Below are 25,083 nucleotides of genomic sequence, written 5' to 3' on the forward strand. Positions count from 1 at the left end.
TGTATCCTTGAGGGTGGACCCAGGACAGGGGGCCAAGCAGGCTTGCCTTAGTAGTCTATCTGAGGAAAAGGAAGCCTGGCTGTTAGTCTCCTTTTGGCAAGGCATGCTGGGAAAGGGAAGGAGTCTAGGGCCTCTATAACATCTCAGGTAGTTGGAAGGGAGAGAGATGTTGAACTGACAATGCTGTGGGAGGTGAGATCTGTAGTGAATGCATATATGGACGTGGAGGTACTTATTACACTGAGAAACTCTTGGGGCTTTGATCACTGTACAGCTTGGGCAGCTGGTCACTCTGTCACTCTAGATTGTATGGATGATTTAACAAACACTTTGTTTTTGAGACTATACCTCTCTTGGTCTTTCCTTCTTTACCCTAGTTTTTCCTCACCCCCTGCCATGATAGCGCAGTGGTTTGAGCATTGGCCTGCTAAACCCAGGGTTGTAAATTCAATCCTTGAAGGGGCCATTTAGAAATCTGTCTGGGGATTGGCCCTGCTTTGAGCAAGGGGTTGGACTAGATGACCTCCTGAGGTCCCTTCCAACCCTGATATTCTATGTTAAATTCAGACATATGGTAAGTTTGCAGCTTCTAAGCGTTCTCAATATACAACTAGTGCATGAAGAAGTATTGCAAACCCAGCACAGCATCTCAACAACAGAACCACAAATATGCTTCTCAACTTACCTGCCATCTGATTCTCTTAAAACTTGCCAATCTCAGCTCCTTCAGTAAATGGGAGTGAGACTGCAGAGCAGATACTCTGAATTTCTTCTAAACCCAAGAAAGCAAGTCCCTGCTTCACATAAACACTCTTAACTATGGAGCTATGAGCAGCAGCTCTATATATGTGGCTCTTAATTGTTCTACGCAAAACAGTACACAACTAAAATACATGAGACAATAATTCACATAACAGTTTTAAAAACAACACTGAAGAACTCCTAGTCTGCTGAGGAAGAAAAAATCCTTCCCACATAAAACAGATAAGACACGTGCAAGTTTGTATTGCTGCTGGGCCTTTTGGCTGTTGGGTATCCAGATGAGGATGAACTTGATGACCTGGTAAGTTTTCACCCTGAATGATTTGCTAAAACTTTTTTTAAATAATGATATTCCAGAAGAGGCTGTAATTACCAGTGGAATGTAATTACCAGTGGGATTTAAGCCACCCCTCCTCCACTGAGATCTTGAGGAATCTGAACAGCAGACCTGTGACAGTGACATCACCACTACTATAAACATGAGAGTCTAAACTCGGGGATTTCAATGGAATGTAGCTTCCAGACTCTGTGTTGTCATTCACGCTGTCAGCAAAACACGGAATTCAGAGCATGTAGGAGCTTAGGGAGGTGGCAAGTCTTTTGCTACTGAAATACACTGACTGGACTGGTGTAGGAACACAGACAAACTTACTAGAGAAGATGTCCACTGAAAAGCACCGTAACTCCCGCCCCTTTACATATATCTGTGATTCTCTTTGATTTTTCAAATCAGCCTGTCCTTGCCACAGAGAGCTCCAGACAAACCACAAGCAAAACCAAAATGGAGCTACCCTGCCTTCATAGAATCCCCAGGCTCCTGTGTCATCTTGATGCCAACCATGCAGTATCCACTGCTCCCTCCGATTCAGAGAAGTCTAGCAGGGCCATGCAGAAAACAACCGAATCAGAGGCAGACTTCACTGGATGAGCTGGGGAACAGACTCTCTAACAGAAAGCATCAAGCGGATCTGATGGTGAAACTCTGATGCTAGCTTCAAAATGCTGGAAAGCAAAACTGTATGAAAGCCCAGCTTATTCAGTGCAGTTAGTATGTAAAGGGAGTAAGTCTGTTGCAGCTGGATCTGAACGCATGACAAATCAAATCACAGACAGCTTAAGGTGAACTGGGCTCCCTGATTAGCTATTAGCCAGGATGGGTAAAGAATGGTGTCCCTAGCCTCGGTTTGTCAGAGGGTGGAGATGGATGGCAGGAGATCACTTGATCATTGCCTGTTAGCTTCACTCCCTCTGGGGCACCTGGCATTGGCCACTGTCGGTAGAGAGGATACTGGGCTAGATGGACCTTTGGTCTGACCCAGTACGGCTGTTCTTATGTTCTTATGATACCTCTGACATGGAACTGAACAGCCTTCCTCCAGACTTGGAGCTACAAAACTTTCAAGGGCTAAACTTCAAGATAAACCTTCTTCCACTGCCTGAGCACATTGTGAGTCTGTATGAAATCCAGGTAAATCCCACCCCAAGCATCACACTAGCAATGGCTATTTTAGAAACAGAATAGTGCTAGTGGCCCTGGAAGTGAGAGAAAAGCCTGGCTTTCCTATTTCCCTCATGCCAACCTATCCCTCATGCCAACCTAACAACACAAGCCAAAAGAAGGAAACGCCTCCTCTCATTAAAGAAGCTGCCCTTTTACACCCAGCTAATGTCCAGAGGAGAGAAGGAACAGATCTTCTCAGACATGGCATGAAAACTTGACAACAAAATGACAAGAAAAATGCAGTGAGTGCTGTGGACTTAGAACCATGACATGGAGAACATCTGTGCTAATATGGCAGCTGGATGGTGCTCAGGTGTTTCTCTATGGGATTAGATTTTAAGGATGTCAGTTTGCAATCTAGCACTGTTAGAATGTCTTTTGTATGAGAGACTTAACAACATCTCTTTCCTTCCAAGGAAGAGCCTGCCTATACATTGATAGAAAGCACTACCATAAACAGACTTGCACTAGTGCAAAAATCCCAGCCTGGACAAGGCCTGACATCTCTGGCTGTATTTCCAGTTACACCACTGTTTGGTGGTGTACTTCAATGTGTCTCATTTGCAGCTAATGAAAAAATCAGTAGCAGAAATACAATGCTAATTATGTTTCTCTAACAAAGCCAAGCAACTCTCCTCTCCTGGAATTTTACAAAAAGTTTAAGTCACTCCTTTCCCAAACCCTGCAGTGGTGCACTGATTTCTCATGTACTTTGTTTCCTTTTAAAGAAGAAAGGGAAAATATCAAGTGCCTCTAGCATGCCTCTGCTTATCTGCAAAGCACTCCTGACCCTTTGTAAAAGGATGTACCTGCCCTGTAGAATCTCCTGCTGGCTATGTGTGACTCTGCAGCCCGGTGACTCAGTTTCCCTTCTCTCAGTGCCCCTTACAAAGCCCATATAGTCCAAAGATATACGAAGAAATTCCCCTGCTGGGGTCCTACTTTATTAAGTCAAGATAAACTTGAAATAAAGTCCCTTGGCCTGCAGTCTCTGCCCTTAGTTTAGCAGATTGTACAGATCTCCTTCTGGGGCCTGTGTTTCTGGGCTCTTAGCTGCTTCCTTCAGGAACCTTTCCAGCAACTCTTGTATTTCTGTCCCTTATCTCCCTGGGTGGAGAGATGTCCATGGGTTAACAGTCCTTCCGCTGCTGCTGTCTAACCCTCTATAGGGCCCAGGTGGGCAGCAGGGAATCAGATATATGCTAACGCTCCCTCTGAAAGGGGCCAGTCCCCCTGTGACATCCCTACACCAAAGCCACATTCCTGAATATACACAAAGGTACCCATTGAAGGGGCAGTCTCACTGCAATATATACCCAGGGAAGGGCTTAAGTGTTGTCAACTTTGAAAATCTCTGTGTGAATCTATCCTCCACTCTCTAGATTATGTGAGCATAAGGAACTCTCCGCTTGCATTCAAACACCACCACACTTCCAGATCTCATCACTGTGGAGAAAAGCTGGAAACAGGGCAGATAAAAATCAATGGATTTTTTGACAAAAAAAAAAAAAGCCTATTTTTTATTGAAATCAGATTTTGTTGATTTTGTTGTTCAAATTATAACAATTTGTTCTTTTAAAAAATAAACTTGTTTAAAATGAAATCTCAATCTAAAACAAACATGTTAAGGCCTAAATTTATTATAATCTCTAGGGCAATTTAATAATATATGCTGAATCCATGAGCCTCTAATCAAAAATGCTGAGTTAAAGGCTTCTTTTCTACATAAAGAAAGACTCAAGGGACAAACATTGAACTTTTGAGGTCAAGGTTTATAAATATGGCACAATTGGTCATGTGCTGTACTAAGAGCATGATCCTGTGGGGGACCCAGGGCTGTGCTAAGTCATCACAGGTGGTGGGACTCAGCCTCTGACTCCAGGAGGCGCCATCATGTACCTCATCAGGATCATCCACAGAGCCCACCTGGGGAGGTGGGGGGCAAGGGTCTTACGCTCCTGTTTTACAGCTTCTCTCTCCCTGAGCTCTGATTGGCTCAGTTCTTGCATTATGACTATTTTTGACTCCACCCACTATGGAAACTACTGATCTACCCAGTAATTGCGAGCCCCTGCTTCTGAATGGTTCTGGGTACTTGACTTAAGTGAACTTACCCTGTCTCTTTGTACACAGACAGAGAGACAAACACACAGAAACCCATTCACTTCTCGACAGCCGCCTCCTCTGTCTCTAATCATATAAAATATACTGCACAAGAGGCATGTGGGTTACATGAGCAGATTAAGTCTTGGATGATTGTTAGTTCTCTTGTTTTGCTGGGGGTAGGGATGGACTAGGAGTTGGGTGAGGCGGGGGAGTTGAGTAACAAGGTAAAAGGAGCAGAATGAGTGACCAGAAAAGAGCAACACTGGTGTCAAAGCAGGAGACTGTGGGAAGAAGGGACAATATTCTTCAGAGTGCAGTCTCTGGTGCTGATTAGAAAGAATATTTTCTTCATTTAGACTAATTCAAAGTTGAGAAATTGCCCGGAAGTTGAAAAAGTAGGAAAGCTGGTCTTTTTCATCTAGTCTATGAATAAAAATGAAGAGGGAGGGGATGAGATCTAGTTTTCAAAGTTTGAAGGACAGCCTAAGAAACTTAGAAGACTGTTGTCTCATTTTCAAGACACTAAGGGTACGTCTACACTACCTGCCGGATCGGCGGGTGGCCATCAATCTATCGGAGATCGATTTATCGTGTGTAGTGTAGACGCAATAAATCGATCCCTGATTACTCTTCCGTCGACTGCTGAACTCCAGCTCAGCGAGAGGCGGAAGCAAAGTCGACGGGGGCAATCGACCCCGTGCCGTGAGGACGTGAGGTAAGTCAAACTAAGATATGTCGACTTCAGCTACGTTATTCTCATAGCTGAAGTTGCATATCTTAGGTCGATCCCCCCTAGTGTAGACCAGGCCTTAGATAAGTAGGAACATAAGCTGCTGTCACTTTCACCTAGGCCATGTCTACACTACAAACTTGAGCCAATGCAAGTTATGTCAGCATCAAGCTGCCCCAGTGAGTATATCGCTTGTGTGTGTACATAACTTGGCTCCTTGCGTGTGCTCACCCGGCGTGCTTGTATCGATGTACAGTGTCGTGCACCATGGGTACGTTTCCCAGCATGCAGCTCATCACCATCCAGAGCGCTGTCTTGGGAAGATCTGCCAAAGCATGGCGGGGCAGGAACAATTCATGCAGGGTGACTTGGAGAAAGAGTCAAGTTCCCAGCATGCAGCTGTCTCCATCGCATAATGTCATCCATATCCCATAATTTTCATGCCTTCTTTAAAAATCCCATGAACCGACAAGACCTCTCTTGCAATCCACCATCTCTGATAGCAGCATGGAACTTGCACAGCTCCACACTATTGTCATGAGCGTTGGAAGCACAAGACATGCACACACAATCCTCCAATATTTGCAGAGCCATAAGAAGAATCGAATCACTGAGAGAACGTGCCGATTCCTTGTTGTGGAACATAATGAAAACCAACTCAGGATTGTTGGTGGTATTCACAGAGCAGCTGTAGATGGTGAAGTGCCGCTTCTTGGCCCAAGAAATGAGCATTGATTGCTGGGATTGCATCATAATGCAGGTTTGGGATGACTAGCAATGGCTGCAGAACTTTCAGATGCGAAAGGCCACATTCCTTGATCAGTAACTCACCCCCATCTCCCATCACATGGACACCAGAATGAGGGCTGCACTAACAGTGAAGAAGTGAGTGGCAACCACACTGTGGAAACCTGCAATGCTGGATTGCTACCAGTCAGTGGGAAATCATTTTGGAGTTGGAAAATTAACTCTGGGGGGCCATTGTCATGCATGTGTCTAGGGTCGTCAATCATCTCTGCTCCACAGGACTGTGACTCTCAGCAGTGTGCAGGACATAGTGGATGGATTTGCAGCAATGGGGTTCTTGAACTGTCATGGAGTGATAGATGGGACACACATCCCTATCTTGGCACCAGCCCACTGTGCTGCAGAGTATATCAACAGAACGGACTATTTTTCTATGGTTATACGAACACCGTGACGCTTCACTGACATCAAAGTTGTCTGGTCTGGGAAGGTGCGTAACAATTTCATCTTTAAGAACACAGGACTGTTCAGTAATCTACAAGCACAGACTCTCTTTTCTGACGGGCGGATTACCACTGGTGACATTGAAATGCCAGTAGTGATCCTGGGGGACCCAGCCTACCCATTCCACTCCTAGCTAATGAAGCCAGCCACCTTAACAGCACCAGCGAAGAGTCAACTACCTGCTCAGCAAGTGCAGTAGGGCATCCGAATATGCATTTGGTAGACTGAAGGATTGCTAGCGTTGTTTAATCACAAGATTGGATCTTGGGGAAAAACATCCCAATGGTTACATCTGCCTGCTGTATCCTTCATAGTATCTGTTCGGCAAAGGGGGAAAGGGCAGACACAGAGCAGCTGTCTGCTGAGTTTGAACAGCCAGACTCAAGGACTATTAGAAAAAACGCAATGTGGAGCTGTACAGCTGAAGGTGCTCTTGAAAGAGCACTTGAACACTGAGTCACAGTAACGTGCTGTGGTGTATGTACTTGATCTACTTGGCCCTGCTGTTTTGGGGCCTGTTAGGAATTGCGTGGTGCTTGGTGAGCATCTATGAATATAAAACTGTCAGTGCACCTATTAACATTGTGGTGCTTGCTGTACATTTATAACACTGTGTTTGTCGCTGATCTTAGGACTTGAGTCAGACTGTACAATAACAAGTAATGGTTGCTTTCAGGACCACTAGGCACTCCAGAGCGGATGTTGTGAACTAATAAAGGTGAATTATTTTCCAAAGAATAGAATTTTACTGAGCAACTCTGTGGCTCAGCACTGGATTCATTGTTGGCTTCCCTGGCCTTCTGGTATGCCTGCTGCATTTCCTTGGTTTTCACGCGGCCGGTCTCTGTCGTATCCCTTCTCCTGCATGCCCCTGAGCAATTTGCCTGTAGATGCCCACATTTCTACGGCTGCTCCCTAGCTGTAACCACAGTCGCTTCTCCCACAGGCCTAAGAGATCCCATATCTCCTGTCTGCTCCAGGCCAGTGCGTGTGTGGAACATATCAGCGGCACGGTCAGCTGGGCAGTTGCACACAACAGTGAAAAGTTGCTAGGTGTGCTCATCAAGATGGGAAATAAGGAAAAAGCATTTCATATATCTGTGAGGTTTTCAGGGGGTGGGGAGGGTTCCAGCCTGTGTGACCCCGAGCAGTGGAATTCACAATGTAACCAGAGCGGTCAGTCTCAGGCATTGTGGGAAGCTGCTGGAGGACTGTTAGGGTTGACATCAGTAGCACAGTGTCTACACTCGCACTGCATTGACTTCAGTGCATTGACCATGGCTCAATGCCATTCGGGGAGCTGGTGTTACTGCGTCATCGTAACGGGGTGCTAACATTGGTGGCAGACAAATTAAAGAACAGACACATGCACAGCTAAGTTGCCCTCACTTTGTAGTGTAGACCAGGCCTTACTTGAAACTCTTCCTAGGCTGACCTGAAATAATCAGTTTAATTCACTGACTTCAACCGTAATAAATCATTGGTTGTAAATGTGAAAAGTGTCTGGATGAGAGAAGTTATGTATCCAAAATATTTATGGTGGGTTTTGTTTCATACAAATAAAGTGTATTTGCTGTTCTGTGTGTTAAATTAAATTGAAGTCACCATCCTAATGTAGTTGGACACAAATCATGAGCCAAAAGTGAATTATCCAGTAAATAAGCAATATCAGTCACCATTTTCTAACACACTAAAATTTACAATTAATAAAAATCTGAAAATATTAAGCTACATAACTGCTTAAATAAATGTATGTAGTTATACTATACCCTGCTAGGAAACAGAAAATTGTACGAAATCTAGTGTCAAGGCTTTATTTAGGTGTAAATCAACACGTGTAATGGTCATATTAGCTAATGAGAATGCACCTTTCTTTAGAAAATAACGGAAGTACAAATGGAAAAGTTGGTTAAAACAGGTTTCAGAGTGGTAGCCGTCTTAGTCTGTATCAGCAAAAACAACGAGGAATCCTTGTGGCACCTGAGAGACTAACAAATTTATTTGGGCATAAGCTTTCATGGGCTAAAATCCACTTCATTAGATGCATCCAGTGAAGTGGGGTTTAGCCCACAAAAGCTTATGCCCAAATAAATTTGTTAGTCTCTGAGGTGCCACAAGGACTCCTCGTTGTTGTTAGGTTTTTTTGGTTAAAACAGATGATTTCAATTGAGGCTTTACACCTGGGATTTAAATCAATCCAGCCTGGCTAGAAAACATGACCCCTCAGGGCAACCCACACAAGGGCCAAGAAAAAGAACTCCAATCTCCTACTTTTCAAACCTCATGCTATTTTGGTCCCTGACCCCTGGTTTATGAATAGCTGCGGTTATCAACACTGGCCCTGGGATGCACTGAGCAGCAGGGAGGGAATGGCTGGTTTGTAACTTGTGCAGTCACTTATCTACCAACAGCCCTGGATGTTTTTTTACCCATGGTCTTGGCCAGCCGAGGCCAAAGGACACATCCATTAGGAGAGTAATTCATTCCCATCATGGGATTATTGTGCAGGCAGCAAGCAGGCAGCTATAGTGAGCCCAGAGTGGCTGGCAAAGGATGGGTTGTACCAAACAAACAAAGTTTTGGAAGCAGATTGGTTTCTTGGAAATGGCCAGGGGACACCCTGGAGGGGAACCCCAATCTCCTCAACTGTCACAAGACATGGAAACATAGGAGAAGACTGTACAAATGTATGCGGAAAACACCGCATGGCCCCCCACGCCCTCTGGACAGTGTGTGCAGGAGAGCTCCTCTGAAGATCCTCCCACCCCCAAGGCAACTGGAAGACAGCTGCAGCTAATGGTGGCGCGGGGCATTCATGAGCTCTAGCTGCTCACTGGAACTCTGAGGCTTTGATAACATCTTGGACGCCCCAGGCTGCTCCCTCCCACCCCCCAACAAGCACTGCCCCAGGAAACTATGTGGGAAGGCTGGCAGCTGTAGGGTCACGAGGGAGGGTACCCTCTATTTACTGTAAGCTCTGCAATGGGGAGGGGCAGGAGGCAGGGCTCAGAGCAGCATGGGCATCTGTCCTGGGCACTTAGAGCAGAGTCAATCCCAGCATGATACTACCTAGTCTGCAGTTGGCAGGCCAGTCTGACCAGTTGAGATTAAGCAGAAACTGCACAATCCCTCTCACCTGAAAGATACCTGGATCCAAATGCATTTGCAGAGTGTCTAAAAAATCCCTCTCCTCCATACAATGCAGCTCGCAACCAGACAGAGGCTGGAAAGCAAGCACCTATTAGCCAAGGATGACTATAAATCAATGCTGAACCAAGCTGATTAGAATGATGCAAATAAACAGCTCACCTCCGAGTGACATGCAACGGAGGCAGAGTCTTACAATGAGAATTGTTAGGCAACCTTAATAGGTGGGGCTAGTCTGAACACATTCGTATTCCTAAACTGAACAACACTGTGGTACAGGTTCTACTAGCAAATGGCTACCACAGCAACTAATCTGTTGTGTTTTAGGCTTAACTGCAGAGGCTGACAGACCCTGCACGTGTAGTCTTCACGCTCTGCCTCTCTTTACCTTCTTCCTCAGTGTTTTGCTTCCTCTTCTTCCTGGATTTGGAGTTCTTCTTGATTTTCAGATCCAGAAGTTCCTTAATGCGCTGGGCAACTGAAAATCCAAAGCATGGTTAAATGAGTGACCGCAAAGCAGATTGAACGCGCTCCGCTTTCTTCACCTTATAGCATGCATGCAGTGACCCAGCATAGACAACTAAGGACAAAGGACAGCAAGATACCAAAACTGCCCACAGACATCAGCAAAAGCAACCTGCTCTGGTGCTGCATGAGGGGGCAGGCTGGCCTTAACTAGTCAGGGAACAGATGCTAGGAGAGCTGGAGGCCATGGCTGGGGAGATGGGGAAGAGAAGAATAAAATCTATTTAAAGTGAAAGAGCCTCTAAGAACCTTGTGTCCGTGACACTGGTATCAACCAATTCCAGAAAGGCCTAGGCTAGGGCTCAGAGAGATCGTCACTGAAATCCACTGAACAGGAAGGATACCGGAGGGAGACTCCAGAATGTCAAATCTCCTTCTGCAAGCCTGCAGATCAGCTGCACTCTCCCGCACCAAAGACTGCCCCAATAGCGGTTAGCAAGACTGACTTAGTGATCCCACTGGCCCTTGCAGCACCAGAGTCTTGGAAAAGAGAGGAAGAAAATCCTGCCCTAGCCAGTTTACTATGCTTTCTTGTTTGTTTCTGCCCCTGAATTTCTGGCCAAGGGAAGCCCAGAGCTGCTACACCCATGGGAGGAAGCACTAATATTCAATGCTCCATCTAGGAGGGTGTTTATGGAGAGCAAATGTTTGAACTAAGGTTACAATTCCCATTCCATTAGACTCTCTACCCTCATTCATCCAGAAACTTCTCCTCTGGGACTGAAAGCTCCAACAAAAATGATTAAAGGTCTAGAAAATATGATGTACTGAGGGAAGACTGAAAAAAATTGTTTGTTTAGTCTAGAGAAGAGAAGACTGAGGGGGACATGATAACAGTTTTTAAGTACATAAAAGGTTGTTACAAGGAGAGGAAGGTAAATTGTTTTTCTTAACCTCTGAGGAGAGGACAAGAAGCAATGGGCTTAAATTGCAGCAAGGGAGGTTTAGGCTGGACGTAAGGAAAAGCTTCCTAACTGTCAGGGTGGTTAAGCAGTGGAATAAATTGCCTAAGGAAACTGTGGAATCTCCATCATTGAAGGTTTTTAAGAGCAGGTTAGACAAACACCTGTCAGGGATGGTCTAGATAATACTTAGTCCTGCCATGAGTGCAGGGGACTGGACTAGATGACCTCCTGAGGTCCCTTCTACTCCTACGATTCTATTATTCTAATGCTTGGTCTCAGCCCACAGGAAAACCATTGGGAAGGTCTGAGCAAGCATCCTGCAACCATGTTTGCATTACGTGAGTGCGGGGGAATATCCTTTACATCCTGAAAAAAATCCACATGACACTTTGGCTGCACTTGAAATTTGAGATCCTGGAATTTGTCCTCACTGAACATCACAGGTTGGCAACACAGTGCACCTGTGTTCTTCAGGGGGTGTGTACATGGCAGAGGGCAACAGGCAAAAGCTAAGGCTGTAACACCAGTTTCTGCAGCACGCACAGGGATTCTGCTGGGAAGAATTTCTACACAAGCCGTGGAACAAGGATCGCCCACTGCAGATGTGTGGCATAGTTGATATTTTTGACAGAATGCAAACTTTCCCTAACCCAATGCAAGGTCAGTCCTACAGGGATCGAGCACCAGCCATTCCCTTCCCTGAAAGCCTCGCTCGGCATCTGAAGTGCTGAGTCAGGGGGAACTTGCCAGAATAAGGAGCCCAGTCAAGTCAGGCCCACTGACTTCACTGGGCAAAACAACTGCTCGGTGCCGCTGGATTTGCCTCTCGGGCTCCAGCAACAGCACTTTCCTTTAACCTCAGCATACCGCCAGTTATCACTGGGTGATGTCTTTAGGGGCTTTGGGCAGCATTTCCATTACATCTCCAACAGCCCACTCTATTGTTCTTTGTTCTCAGAGCTTCTACTCTTCCTCACGTCAGTTTGATCCAGTCAAGCGTACTTTGTAACTTATAAAACTAACCCATTTAAATCAGAGACCTTTGGGAGGAGTGTAGTCTTACGAGCAAAGGACAGGACTGGGAGCCAGGAACTCCGAATGCTGGCCTGACACAGGCCCTGTGCCTTGGACAAGTCACAGCCTCAGTTTCTTTGCCAGCAGAACACCCCATGGGAGAAACAATTCGAGCACAATTCGAGCGTGTTAGTTATGACTATGCACAAGCATTGCTCTTGAGCACTAAAGAAGTGCCTATAAATACCTTCATCATTAGCACTTAGTAATTTTGGATGGGGCTCTGATTATATCTGTCTGAGCCCCACACTGAAAGTGGGAGATGCCACAGTATGGATGGGGCCAGTGACTGGAGGTGCACCTTTGCTCGGAGGCACGCCTTTCCCGGCATCGTGGGATGAGGCTCTGCTTATCACACACCTGGGGCTGCTGACAAAAGCCTTTGTCTTGTCAAAGCTGGCCTCAAGGCTGTGCACAATGCAGCTGTCGCCGTGTGGGTCCCTGGTTATCTCACCAACCTTGTCTCTAAAGATTGTAACAGTCAGAGAACCCCTGATTAGACTGTGTCTAGAACCTACAAACGCCAACTCCAGTGGCTTGAATTCTTTCAAGACAGGATGTTCCTTACAAGATGTGCTAACTACTTCTGTTAAACCTTGCATTTTGCTGTGACACTAGGAGTACCTTGGACAGGCCTGAGCAAGAGCTCTGTGTAGCTCGAAAGCTTGGCTCTCACCAACAGAAGTTGGTCCAGTAAAACATATCACCTCCCTAACCTTATCTCGCTAACATCCTGGGACCGACACGGCTACACCACTACTGCATACGGCTATTTGTTTCATCAGATACAAGCTAGAATCACCAGGAGAAGGCCCAGACAGCAGCTGTGCTGTATGATGGAAGGACTTGATTCCTACTTCTCTTCATAGAATGCAATCACCTTGGCACTGAAAACTAATTAAAGGGATACCCATTTGCCTGTGACTGCTTGGCAAGTGTTTACTGCACAGGCCCAGCAGCTCCTGGGAATGGCACAACCCTTATCCCTGCCTGCTGATAGCAAAATGGCTGCAAACCTCCCTGGAGTTTGAGCATGACTACTTACCAGTATTACTAATCAGTAAGGCTGCAAATCATTCACAGAAGTCATGGAAGTCACAGCTTCCGTGACCTCCGTGAATTTTGCAGTGGCAGGTGCAGCTAACCTCAGGGCTATCCCAGCATCTGAGAAAGCCCCGGAGCCAGCTGCTCTGGCTGCTGCTCTGGCAGCTCCAGGCAGCTGGTCCCCGGCACTGCCCTGGAGCAGTAGTCCGGGCCCAGTAGTGGCAGGCAGGGGCCAGGGCCACCCCCTTCCTGGACCACCACTGGCAGCAGGCAGGGGCCCTGGCTGTCCCCCACCCGGAGTGGGTGGGCTCCTGGCCAGAGCAGCAGCAGGGGCCCCAGCCCAGCCCCCCAGCAGCAGCAGTGGGGCCCCGCACTGCCCCCCCGTCCCTCCCACAGGAGCAGCAGTCCTCAGGAACGCTCCCCTCCCAGAAGGTAAGGTTTAGTCACAGGAATTTTTAGTTAAAGTCATGAACAGGTCACCGGGCTGTGACTTCTTGTTTACTGCCCGTGACCTGTCTTGACTGTTACTAAAAATACCTGTGACTAAAACGTAGCCTTACTCATCAGTATCAGGGTTACAACCGCCACCAGCTCTTGCCAGTTCTCCTGCACAATGCGGTTAATTATAACATGCCTCATAGCGCCTCATTCAGAGGGTATTCCACAAAATATGGACCAAATTCACCTTTCAGATACACTAGTGTAAATCTGCAGTCCAGTGGAGTCACTTCAGATTCACACCAGCATAAGGGAGAGCAGTCTGTCCCTCTCTAAGGCTTTGTCTACACTAGCACTTTTGTCAGTCAGGGTGTGAACACTCCCCCACCTCCCCCCACCGACATAAGTTTCACTGACAAACAGGCCGGTCACAACAGTGCTATGTCAGCGGGAGATGCTCTCCTGCTGACATAGCTACCGCCACTCATTTGGGGTGGTTTAATTATGCCAACGGGAGAGCTCTCTCCAGCCAGCATAGAGGGGCTACACGAGAGGCCTTACAGTGGCGCAGCTGCAGTGGTACAGCTGTGCCAGTGTAAGGTCCATAGTGTAGACATAGCCTCAGTGTTTATATCTGATGCTGCCCAAATAATCAGACACTGCACAATAACAGTGGAGTTGCATAGGCCTGACGCTGGCCCAATGCGTGATGGTGAATTTCAGTGCCATTAAACAGCTGTTGTGATGTGTGAGGCACTTACTGTTTTCATCATTGACCTGGTCAAGATGGCGGTAGATGTAACCTTCCAGGTAAGACTGAAACTTGGGTGATGGGGAAAAGAAGGCCAGACTGATGGCCATGAGTTCCCAGCCCCATGCCAGACTTCGGTAACACATATTGTCCGTAGTCTGCCTGATCAGCTGTATGTATAGTTCATCCCGTAAACCCTGTATGCTCCAGCACTTGGTAACTGTGACCAAAGCCACATGATTTCGGTCCATGCGAGCCTGGCGGTCACCCATGTAGATCTGCACCAGTTTAAACATTTCACATGCTTCCTTTTTAACGGTGTGGTTGCTGGTGATGAGCATTGGCTTTTTGATGGAGCCTCTGTTCCAAGAGAGCATGTTGGAGATGGAGATCCTTCGGCGGAAGATGCCCTGAGTATGCATGTTCAGGTTTTTGGAAGCCCAGTCTGCCATGCTGAGTTGAGAGATGGGCTTCCGTAACGTGCTGTAGGGAAACTGATACCCCATGCTGATGGCAGGCTGCATGCTATTCTTCTGCTTGGAGTCTGACTCTATGGTTCCAGGCTGCAAGGGAGAACAGACAAGTTACAATCAAAAGCATTTTAGCTGAGTGTCTTACCCGAGTGAGGCAGTTAAACAGCGTCAGCCACCCAACCTCCAGAAACTAGAGTCGTGAGCAGAGAAAAAACGTATGTTGGATGCAGTCCGTTGCTGGGAACTGCACTCCTCCAGTCTGTCAAGATGTGGATTTCTTTCATCGGCCAGCATGCCACGTTCCTCCCCTGGAATATCCTGGCTCTGTCTCTCTGGCACACAGTACTTGTTGTACTCCTAGACAAAATGCTCTATCACCTCTTGCTATCCAAACCCCGTTTCTCCCCACTTCGCTGAGGCTCCCTGAGAGGGCACAGCCCCACACCTTCCTCCCCAAAGCCAGCAAACACTCATCATCCATGTTCCCCAGCAGCCCATGCCCCCCTCCCCAGTGAATGTAGTCACACATGTGGCCCTTCCAAAGTGCCTGTTCCCCACTTCATGGCCCCCATTGTCCACACAGACCCTAGGAACCTCCTGTCTTTGGCTGGCTCATGCCAACCCAACCAGTGTCTCACAGCTGGGTTACGTGCAATAAGCCACATTATCATACCCGGGGGGAGGGCTCTGATCAGGCTTAGCATCATACACGGAGCAGCGGCAGGCCAGCTCAGGCTGTCCCAGACTACTGCTAACAGCATTTCAGGCTAGCCAGTTTTCTGGACTATTGTGTGCTTTTCCTTGGCTCTCGCAGCCCCCGTCCTGGAAACCATGGCCACATCTACAATGGAGGAGGACAGGCTGTGACAAGGAGCCTGGCCAGGGTCTTCACACATCTATTTGGGTAGCAAGGCTGCATAATGATACATCTAAAGAGAATCCCCTGGGAGAAGACGCTGGGTATCCTGTGGGAAGACAACAAGGTGCAGCGTGATAATGCCCCAGGCAGAGGCCCAGGGGCAAGTGCTCTCATCTCCCCTGCAGGTCAAGGAGGACTAGCTGAGAGAGACCAGGAAGAGTACTGCCTTTTATCAGCCCCCACCTCCAGAGAGATCCAAAACGAACCTGCAACCACAGACCAGGGAGATGTTCCCCAACGGCCCAAAGAGTGCATTTGCACTGCAGCTGGAGAGGAGCCTCCCCACCTGGGTAGGCAGACTCGCGCTAGCTCAGCTTGAGAGCAGATTTAATTAATCCATGGCCTCGGACCTGAAAGGGGCTCTTCTCTCTCCCCAGGAGTGCAGCTGCAGGAGCTTGTGTGAGATGCAGTGTTCAGTCGAACACACTGTGCCTCCAAGTAGATTCCACAGAGACTCAGTGAGGACGAACCCATGAACCTTCAAGTAGCTACCCCGGATTTGTTTCTAATAATCCACCAGGTCGCGGACTCCAAGGCCCAGACGAGATCATTTCACGTGTAACTGTATTTAAACATACAGTCAGCTACACATTGACCCCAGCACCACCTTCTTAATTCCCCCCAACAATGGGGACCTCAGCATGCCCTGAAGGTCGACAACTCTTGGCTATTTCACACTGGGTGGGAGGGAATAGCAGAGCCCCAAGCCCACACACAGAATGCCCTGCTGCTGCCCCTCTCCTGGTAGTAACCATGGCATTGTACCACAGGGAGAGGATCTCTCAGGTGAGGCTTTTTAGAATCATAGAATTGGAAGGGACCTCAAAAGGTCATCTAGTCCAGTCCCCTACACTTGTGCCAGGATTAATTATCTAGACCATCCCTGACAAGTGTTTGTCTAACTTGCTCTTAAAAATCTCCAATGATGGAGATTCCACAACCTCCCCAGGCAATTTATTCCAGTGCTTAACCACTCTGACAGTTAGTTTTTCCTAATGGCCAACCTATACCTCCCTTGCTGCAATTTAAGCCCATTGCTTCTTGTCCTATTCTCAGAGGTTAAGAAAAACAATTTTTCTTCCTCCTCCTTGTAACAATCTTTTACATACTTGAAAACTTATCATGTCCCCTCTCAGTCTTCTCTTCTCAAGACTAAACAAACCCAATGTTTTCCAATAGGTCCTGTTTTCTAGACCTTTAATCAATTTTGTTGCTCTTCTCTGGACTTTCTCCAGTTTGTCCACATTCTTCAAGACTCATAGACTTTAGGGTCAGAAGGGACCAATGTGATCATCTAGTCTGACCTCCTGCACAAAGCAGGCCACAGAACCCTACCCATTCACTTCTATAACAAACCCCTAACCTATGTCCGAGTTATTGAAGTCTTCAAATTGTGGTTTGAAGACCTCAAGCGGCAGAGAATCCACCAGCAAGTGACCCACACCCCATGCTGCAGAGGAAGGCGAAAAACCTCCAGGGCCTCTGCCAATCTGCCCCGGAGGAAAATTCCTTCCTGACCCCAAATATGGCGAACAGCTAAACCCTGAGCATGTGGGTAAGACTCACCAGCCAGCACTCAGGAAAGAATTCTCTGCAGTAACTCAGATCCCATCCCATCCAACATCTCATCACCGACCACTGGGCATACTTATCTGCTGATAATCAAAGATCAATTGCCAAAATTAAGCTATCCCATCATATCATCCCTTCCATAAACTTATCAAGCTCAGTCTTAAAGCCAGATATGTCTTTTGCCCCCACTATTCCCCTTCTTCCTTAAATGTGGACCAAAAACTGGACACAGTACTTCAGCTGAGGCCTAATCAGTGCAGAGTAGAGTGGAAGAATTAGGGTGTCTTGCTTACAACACTCCTGCTAATACATCCCAAAAAGATGTTCACTTTTTTGCAACAGTGTTATACTGTTGACTCATATTTAGTTTGTGCTCCACTATGACCCCCAGATCCCTTTCCACAGTACTCCTTCCTAGACAGACATTTCCCATTTTGTATGTGTGCAACTGATTGTCCCTTCCTAAATGGGATACTTTGCATTTGTCCATATTGAATTTCATCATATTTACTTCAGACTATTTCTCCAGTTCAGTTCAGATCATTTTGAATTTTAATCCTAGCCTCCAAAAAAACTTGCAACCCCTCCCACCTTGGTATCATCCGCAAACTTGATAAGTGTACTCTCTATGCCATTATTGAACAGAATCGCACTCAGAACCAATCCCTGTGGAACCTCATTTGTTATGCCCTGCCAGCATGACTGTGAACCACAGATAACTACTCTCTGGGAATGGTTTTCCAACCAGTTTTGCCTTATACTAGCTCCATCTAGGTTGCTAACCCTCATTTGTTTATGAGAAGGTCATGCGAGACAGGAGCAAAAGCTTTATTAAAGTCAAGATATACCATGTCTACTGCTTCTCCCCTATCCACAAAACTTGTTACATTGTCAAAGAAAGCTATCAGGTTGGTTTGACGCGATTTGTTTTTCACAAATCCATGTTGACTGTTACTTATCACCTTATTATCTTCTAGCTGTTTGCAAACTGATTTCTTAATTATTTGCTCCATTATCTTTCCCAGAAGTTAAGCTGACTGGTCTGTAATTTCCTGGGTTGTCCTTATTTCCCTTTTTATAGATAGGGATTATATTTGCCCTTTTCTAGTCTTCTGCAATCTCTTTGCAAAAATAACTGCTAATGGCTCAGGTATCTCCTCAGTCAGCTCCTTGAGTATTCTAGGATGCATTTCATCAGGACCTGGTGACTTGAAGACATCTAACTTGTCTAAGTAATTTTTAACTTGTTCTTTCCCTATTTTAGCCTCTTCTAATCCTACCTCATTTTTCCTGGCATTCACTATGTTACATATCCAGTCACCACCAACCTTTTTGGTGAAAACCGAAACAAAGAAGTCATTAAGCACGTCTGCCATTTCCACATTTTCTATTGTTATTCCCCCCACGAGTAACGGGCCTACCCTGTCCTTGGTCTTTATAGCTGTTTATAGATCAAACAGGTCCATAACCTATAGATAGGTTTTTATAGATCAAAACCAACACCTCAAAGTCTACCTGGACGCTGAAAAGTGACCAGTGTGGGGCCATGTACTCTCTATAGCCAACCCATCTACCAAGATGACAGCTACCCTCTATACCAGTTCTAGCTTCTGGGCCAGTTTAAGATGCGGCCTCATGTGGCTCGCGTTGTGTTCCTCTGATACTGAAGTGCAAAAGTACAGATGAAGTTAGATAGGCACATCTAAAACACAAGGCCATACCTTTGCAGCCAGAGGCCCATGGAACCTGTCCACCTTGTTGGTGATTAGCAATTGCCCTCTACATCCCTTTGGGATCTCTCAGATAAGAAAGAACCTTATAGCCGCCCCACCAACTCCACCTAAAGTTCAGACGAGCCAGCCACACCTTATGATCAAGGGTATGGAAGGCAGCTGGCAGATCTAATACCAGCATGGACACATGGTCATTGTCTGCGGTTAGGAGGCAAACACAGAAGAGCACAAAAAGAGCAGTCTCTAAACCAAATCAGGTACGAGCAGCGAAATATTGAGAGATTTGTCTTGCCACAACCTTCTCACTAATCCAAAAAGGGAAGGTGCAACTCTGGCTAGTCTGTCAATATGGGATGCAACTCTGGCTAGTCTGTCAACCAGGGCTGCTGGTATCCTGCCCTTCTTAATGGAGGCAAACAAGGACCCGTCCTTCCCTGGCTGGCCTTCCCCAGTCAGAAAGGACATCATTCTAAAACAGACTGTGGCTCAAAATCCTCCAACAACTCCAGAACCTCAGTGAGTAACACTGGGCAAAACTCACCAAGCAGATCCTGCCTCTGTCCCCCTAAGATTCTGCTCCACAAAGCACATTTTTAAAGGCCCTTCCATTTTTTTTTTTGCATCACAAATTACCTATAAATTTACGAGCACTTTAAATTTCAACCCAGAGCTAGTCAGAACAGGATACACGCTGAGATTAAGTTGGTTGTTTTCTTGCTAGCAAACAATGCTGAATTTGTGTGTATTGGACTCCTGTCTGGGCCTACCCTCTCCTATCCTAAACATATGGCTCTATGGGGGTGATAGATTAGCATGCAACCCCCTCACTTGCTCAGCACCTTCTCTGGGCAGGATAATTTCTCCTGATTTTCTTCTTTTGTTTTTTTTTAAAACCCTTGACAGCATCTGTTCCTGCAGCTACTGTCCCATCTCCCTTCTCCCAGAATCTCTAAGCCCACTGAACACACTGTCCACAACCATTATCCGGAGCTCCTCTCCTCCAATGCCATCCTAGACCCTCTCCAATCGTCCTGTCACCCCTGTACCCTGCTGCAATGGCTCTCACCAAAACCTCTAATGACCTCTTCCTGGCCAATGCTGAGAACCAATGCTCCATCCTCATCCTCCTGGACCTGTCCACTGCCTTCGACCAGGCTTCTCTTCTTGAAAGCTAGGCATCCTTCAGCTTCCATTGCTTCATCCTCTCCTGCTTCTACTCCTACTGCTCTAGTTAATCCTTCAGAGGATCCCTCTCCTCCCTCTGCCAACTCTCTGTGGGGTTCCACAGGACTCTGTCCTTTGTCCCCTTCTCCATTCCTTCCACACCTCATCTCTGGGCAATTTAATTCACAAACATAAATTCAGCTATCGTCTGTATGGTGATGACTCTCACATCTACCTCTACTCCAGGCCGTTTTCCTTCTGTCCTAGACCTCAGCCTGCCCTTCTGACATCTCCTGGGAGTCCAGACATCAGCTTAAGGTCACCACGACCAAAAGAGAGCTTTTAATCTTCTTGTCAAGCCCCTCCCGCATCCCTCTTGTCCATTACCAAGGACAACCCCACCATCCATGCTGTCATACAAGCCTGTCACCTGGGCATCATCTTTGACTCAGCTTTCTCTCTAGACCATCATACCCAGGCTCGTCTCCTGGACGGCTTTCACAAATCGCATCTCATCCTACTTACACCCATTCAGAATGCTGCTCCAAACAGTGTTTTCCTGGCTCCTCCTGTTTGGCCATGTCACCCCTCTTTGCACCCCTCTCCTGGCTCCCTCTTCTCCATCACATCCAAAACAAACACCTTCACATTCAGAGCTCGTCAGACAGTCCCTACCTGACCTAGCATCTTTTAGACACGCTCAAAATGTCGGCTCTGAACTCCATTCTGCCAGTAACATCAGACTCCTTCTCCCACTTCTCATGCATCCGACGAAGTGGGTATTCACCCACGAAAGTTCATGCTCCAATACATTTGTTAGTCTACAAGGTGCCACAGGACTCTTTGCTGCTTTTACAGATCCAGACTAACACGGCTACCCCTCTGATACTTCTCCCACTTGTTACATTCAAACAAGCACCTTCCTGCTTCCTCTGCTGCTGCCCCTGTAAGCGCCCTCCAAGCCAGCTCACTGTCCTCCTCCAAATCCCTCCTTTGCCATGCAGCCTACAAAGAACATGACAACAGTTAGGCAGCTGAAGGACTGAGATGCTGCCTATTATGCTGACCAATACCAAATTGTTGTTTCCTTGTGCTTCCCAGTATGTATCTACCTGTTCTCTTATGTCTTAGCTTGTCTTCTCCTTGGGGCAGGGACTCTTTTTTGTTCTGGGTTTGTATAGCATCTACCACAATGGGTCCTGGTCCATGACACCACAATACAAACAAGTAAATAGAGTCAAGCAACCACATTCAGAGCTACGTACTTGGTGCATGGGACCCAAACTCTGCTTTCCCTTCCATAATTCCCACCTATCGCATCAGGCACCTGGTCTGAAATAGGATCCTCCACTGACAAAACTGCAAGATTCTGCAATCTGTTGTTTCTTCCCCAAGACTATACAGTGTCTGTACATAAAACTCTTCTGTACAGTAAGTAATCCAGACCCAGCAGTACATGGCATGGTGCATTTGGGTTAGAACTAGCAGCAAGTGATTTAACTGGAATAATCTTTGGTACATACCTGAGAGGATGTTCGTGCTGCATCTGATGAAGCCAAACTTGTCTGGCTCGTCACATTCTTCTCTAAAGAGTCCATTTTCTCATAGGTCCTCTTAGACCTCACTACGTCCTGTTGTGTAGCTGGGTCATTCGAGAAGCTCCCCCTCCTCTCCAGTCCCTGTCTGTGCAAGGACCTGTTACTAGAGGTCACATCGTCCCTTGAGAGCTGGATGACACCTTTCTTCAAATGGTCTGACTGAAACCTAACTTTACTGCTCCCTGTTGAGGTGGCGTTTTCCAGTATGTCGACATCTAGACTTCCTTTGCTTCCTCTGAAGGCTGCTGATTTCCCCACCACGGCACGCATCTCCGCAATCAACTTATCGTTCAAAACACTGAGTTCACTGCTGCTGCCCACTGAGCCAGGTCTTCCCTGACCTGCCATTTGTCTCCTTCCTTTCCTCTTTCGTAAGCTTGGAGAAGGGCCTGTTGAGTAGCCAGAATCCTGTTGACTTATAACAGTAGGGTATTCTTGAGCTTGTGGGCTGTTCTGTCGACTGTGGTGAGCCTCCATATTCTTGAGAACATTGGCTTCCAAGACCCTCCAAGACTGCTTGAAGCTGTCCTTTGAAGAAAGCAGACCAGGCTGCGGTTTAGCAGAGCTATCAGCTACCACCCCAGGGCAGTGAAGAGGTTTGGATGACTGGTCAACATTGACCATGTGTTTAATATACTCCCTTCCAGCAGGGCTGTATTCTGTGGTGGAAGGGTTTCGCACATGGTTTTTTCCAGCTTGTTGCTGTTGCATACTTGGGTGCTGCAATAATTTGGTTGGCTGGTGCTGCTTTTTGAAGCTGTTGCTTGGAGATATTTGTGGAGATGTCCCATTCACATTTACACTCTCGGTGTCCATATCTACAGGAGGTTCATCGTAAATTGGGGAATCTAATGATGGCTCATCATATATAGGTGCTGGAGAGGCATATTTGGGAGATGCAGGCTGTGGTGTCCCTGTTTCACTCCTTGGTGGAGCGTGACAAGGAGGGCCATTCCTTAGCACTAAACAGAACCCACCATTCTCTGTCTTTTTAATCTGCATAGACGGTTTGGTTTCCACTGGAGAGGCTGGCTTTGCAGCAGCTGGTGTCTGGGCTGTGGACTGAGGCTGGGCATATGGGACTGGATTTGGAAGCACAGATTTCTGGCTGTTGGCTTCTGCAGTAGTCTGTGGCTGCAGTGAACTGTTTGATGAATCCTGCACTTGTCTTAAACTGTTAACTTTAACCAGCATGGCTGCTTTAGTGCCTGGCAAAGGCTGCCAGCGGGTAGGAGTGTCCCTGGACGGAGAGAAACACAAACATAGGGAATTATTTAGGAAAAGAAGAAAACAAAAATGCAATTCAGAACTCAGGTCTAGTGGAGGATGGGTGAGCTGGCCTCAGCTTTTACCCAGACGTCAAATTGAATCTCCAAGGTCTTGCACATAAACTCTGCACCCCTCTGGGGCTGTTTCCTGGGCATTCGACTTCTAAAAACAGGAAATACAATATTTACACATGAGAAAAATGCCTGACTCATCACATGACTCTATTCAGCCATTCAAGTAAGGTTCTTTCCACTTGTTACCTCATCAGAGGTCTGAGACAATGCTAACCCATTAGAGCACACATTCAAATCTGGCAGCCAATCCTGACTGGCGGGCTAGAGGAGAATAAGAAATCTGCCGGACCGCACCACCACTTTCAATGTTACATGGAAAAGCAGCCAAATGCTTACGCTTCAGAAACTTCTGCCTTCATAGCGATGCTTCCAGCTGAAGGCATTCGGTGCCAGACAGCCTCTGGGGCAAACCCTGGAAGTCAGTAGGAGTGACACCAGGGATGACTGAATGTGGCTCACAGAATGCACATTGCACCCTAACAACGTAACCAACTGCTAAGGAGAAAATCCTTCCAAACTCTCCTGTATGCCTCAGTGGCCTTGTGGGGAACCCCCTCACCCAGCCCTCAGATTAGCTCCTCTTCCCACTGTGCTCTGGCTTTTTTAAAACAGCCCCGTCTCCTTCCCTTGGGACAGGCCCAGAGCCCTGTGACCTTAGCCGTGTTCTTGGGAAGGGCTTGTAGATCCCCCCGGGAGTGCCAATCCAAGAGGCATTGTTTTGCACTGCGATAACAGCCTAAACTCAGGTGGGAATCCAGTTTCGAGGCAGGAAAGTCTAACTCCACTGCACGGCCTCAACAGAATTGGCCTGGCTTGTGAAAAGGAAACCCAAGTCTACATCTGCACAGCACCATACAGGCCAGGAAGGGCAGGTGTCAGGCATGTGCTGAGAGAGCCAGAGGCAGGGTAGAGACATGCTACTGTTCTTGTTCACTATTACATGTGGGGCACATGATGCAGTGCCACAGAAGGAGCACCAGGAGGTCACAGCATATGGCACAGCACCTACAACCAAGAAACCAGAGCAGGGATGCAGCTCCCCAGCAGAGATCCCCTGGGACCAGCAGGTGTGTACTTCCACCCACAATGGCCCTGTATGGAAACCAACCTCCCCTGTATGAAGTTCTTACTCAGACACCTCTCCCCAGGGTCTGTGCACTAGAAATAGCTGCACACACCTCTAGCAGGGGGAGGAAGCTCTGACTGTGGGAGGAGGCATCTGTCCTAACAGAGGGAGGCGACAGGGGGTGGCCTCCCAGGGAAGCAGGAAAGCCTGTCCTTTACCCAGCTGAATTGCTGTATTTAGTACTTAGAGACATGGGAGACACAAGAGACATTCCTCGGAAGGGTAGTGGACAAACCTCTGCCCTGCAGTCTCACTCACTCAGGACAGACTCCTCCTTTACCAGGCACCCCCAGCAGCCCTCTGCCATCTGACTCATTTGAGACACAGCTCCCAAATCCAACCTCATTTGCATTCTTGTGGCGTTGTCTAGAGATGGTCCGACCCCTTGGAACGGTTCCACTGCCCCCTCCATTTCCTCTGGGCCTGGTGTGTCTGCCCAGCGCCACCCTTCCCCCTGCAAGATTACCTGTTTGCCCAGTCCCCTCCCTCTCAGGATGCTGTGTCTGCCCATGTCCCCCCAACCCCCAATTACTGTCTGTCCCGCCCAGGATGCAGTGTCTACCCAGTGCTACCCCCACAGGATGGCCAGACTGCTCTTCCAAGCCCCACATGACAACGATTTACCATATCTCTCCTGGAACAATCCCTCCTTTAATTGGACCCACATGATGTCGTGATTCCTGCCTCTCATCATGAGGCCCCAACAGGAGGGTCTGGGGCTGACTGGAGACTGCCTGTATGCAGCACCAGACTGATTCCCAGGGCGCAAAGGTCACCTGAAGAATGTTAGCAGAGTCCAGGGCGCACTGGCAGAAGGCCTGGCTCCAGCTCGGTGACAGACGCGTCACACGTCAGTGCAGCGCTTGGGGGAGGAGACACACTCTGGGAGCAGACTGGAAGGTTTGGGTTTAGCCCCGCTGT

General features: G+C 47.4%; 1 protein-coding gene across 1 annotated transcript in view; it reads right to left on the reverse strand.

Annotated features, from left to right (window-relative positions):
* Positions 1–25,083, reverse strand: part of LOC115635165 (rho GTPase-activating protein 39-like) — a 120,090-nt gene that overhangs the window by 25,485 nt on the left and 69,522 nt on the right. The window contains exons 3-5 of the mRNA XM_030533493.1: positions 21,619–22,933; positions 14,245–14,797; positions 9,886–9,975 (exon numbers count right to left, since the gene is read on the reverse strand). Of these exons, the coding sequence (XP_030389353.1) occupies positions 9,886–9,975; positions 14,245–14,797; positions 21,619–22,933 (1,958 nt within the window). The remainder of the gene's footprint in view (positions 1–9,885; positions 9,976–14,244; positions 14,798–21,618; positions 22,934–25,083) is intronic.

This window comes from Gopherus evgoodei, chromosome 14, assembly GCF_007399415.2.
Source record: "Gopherus evgoodei ecotype Sinaloan lineage chromosome 14, rGopEvg1_v1.p, whole genome shotgun sequence".
In the NCBI taxonomy this organism is placed as follows: Eukaryota; Metazoa; Chordata; order Testudines; family Testudinidae; genus Gopherus; species Gopherus evgoodei.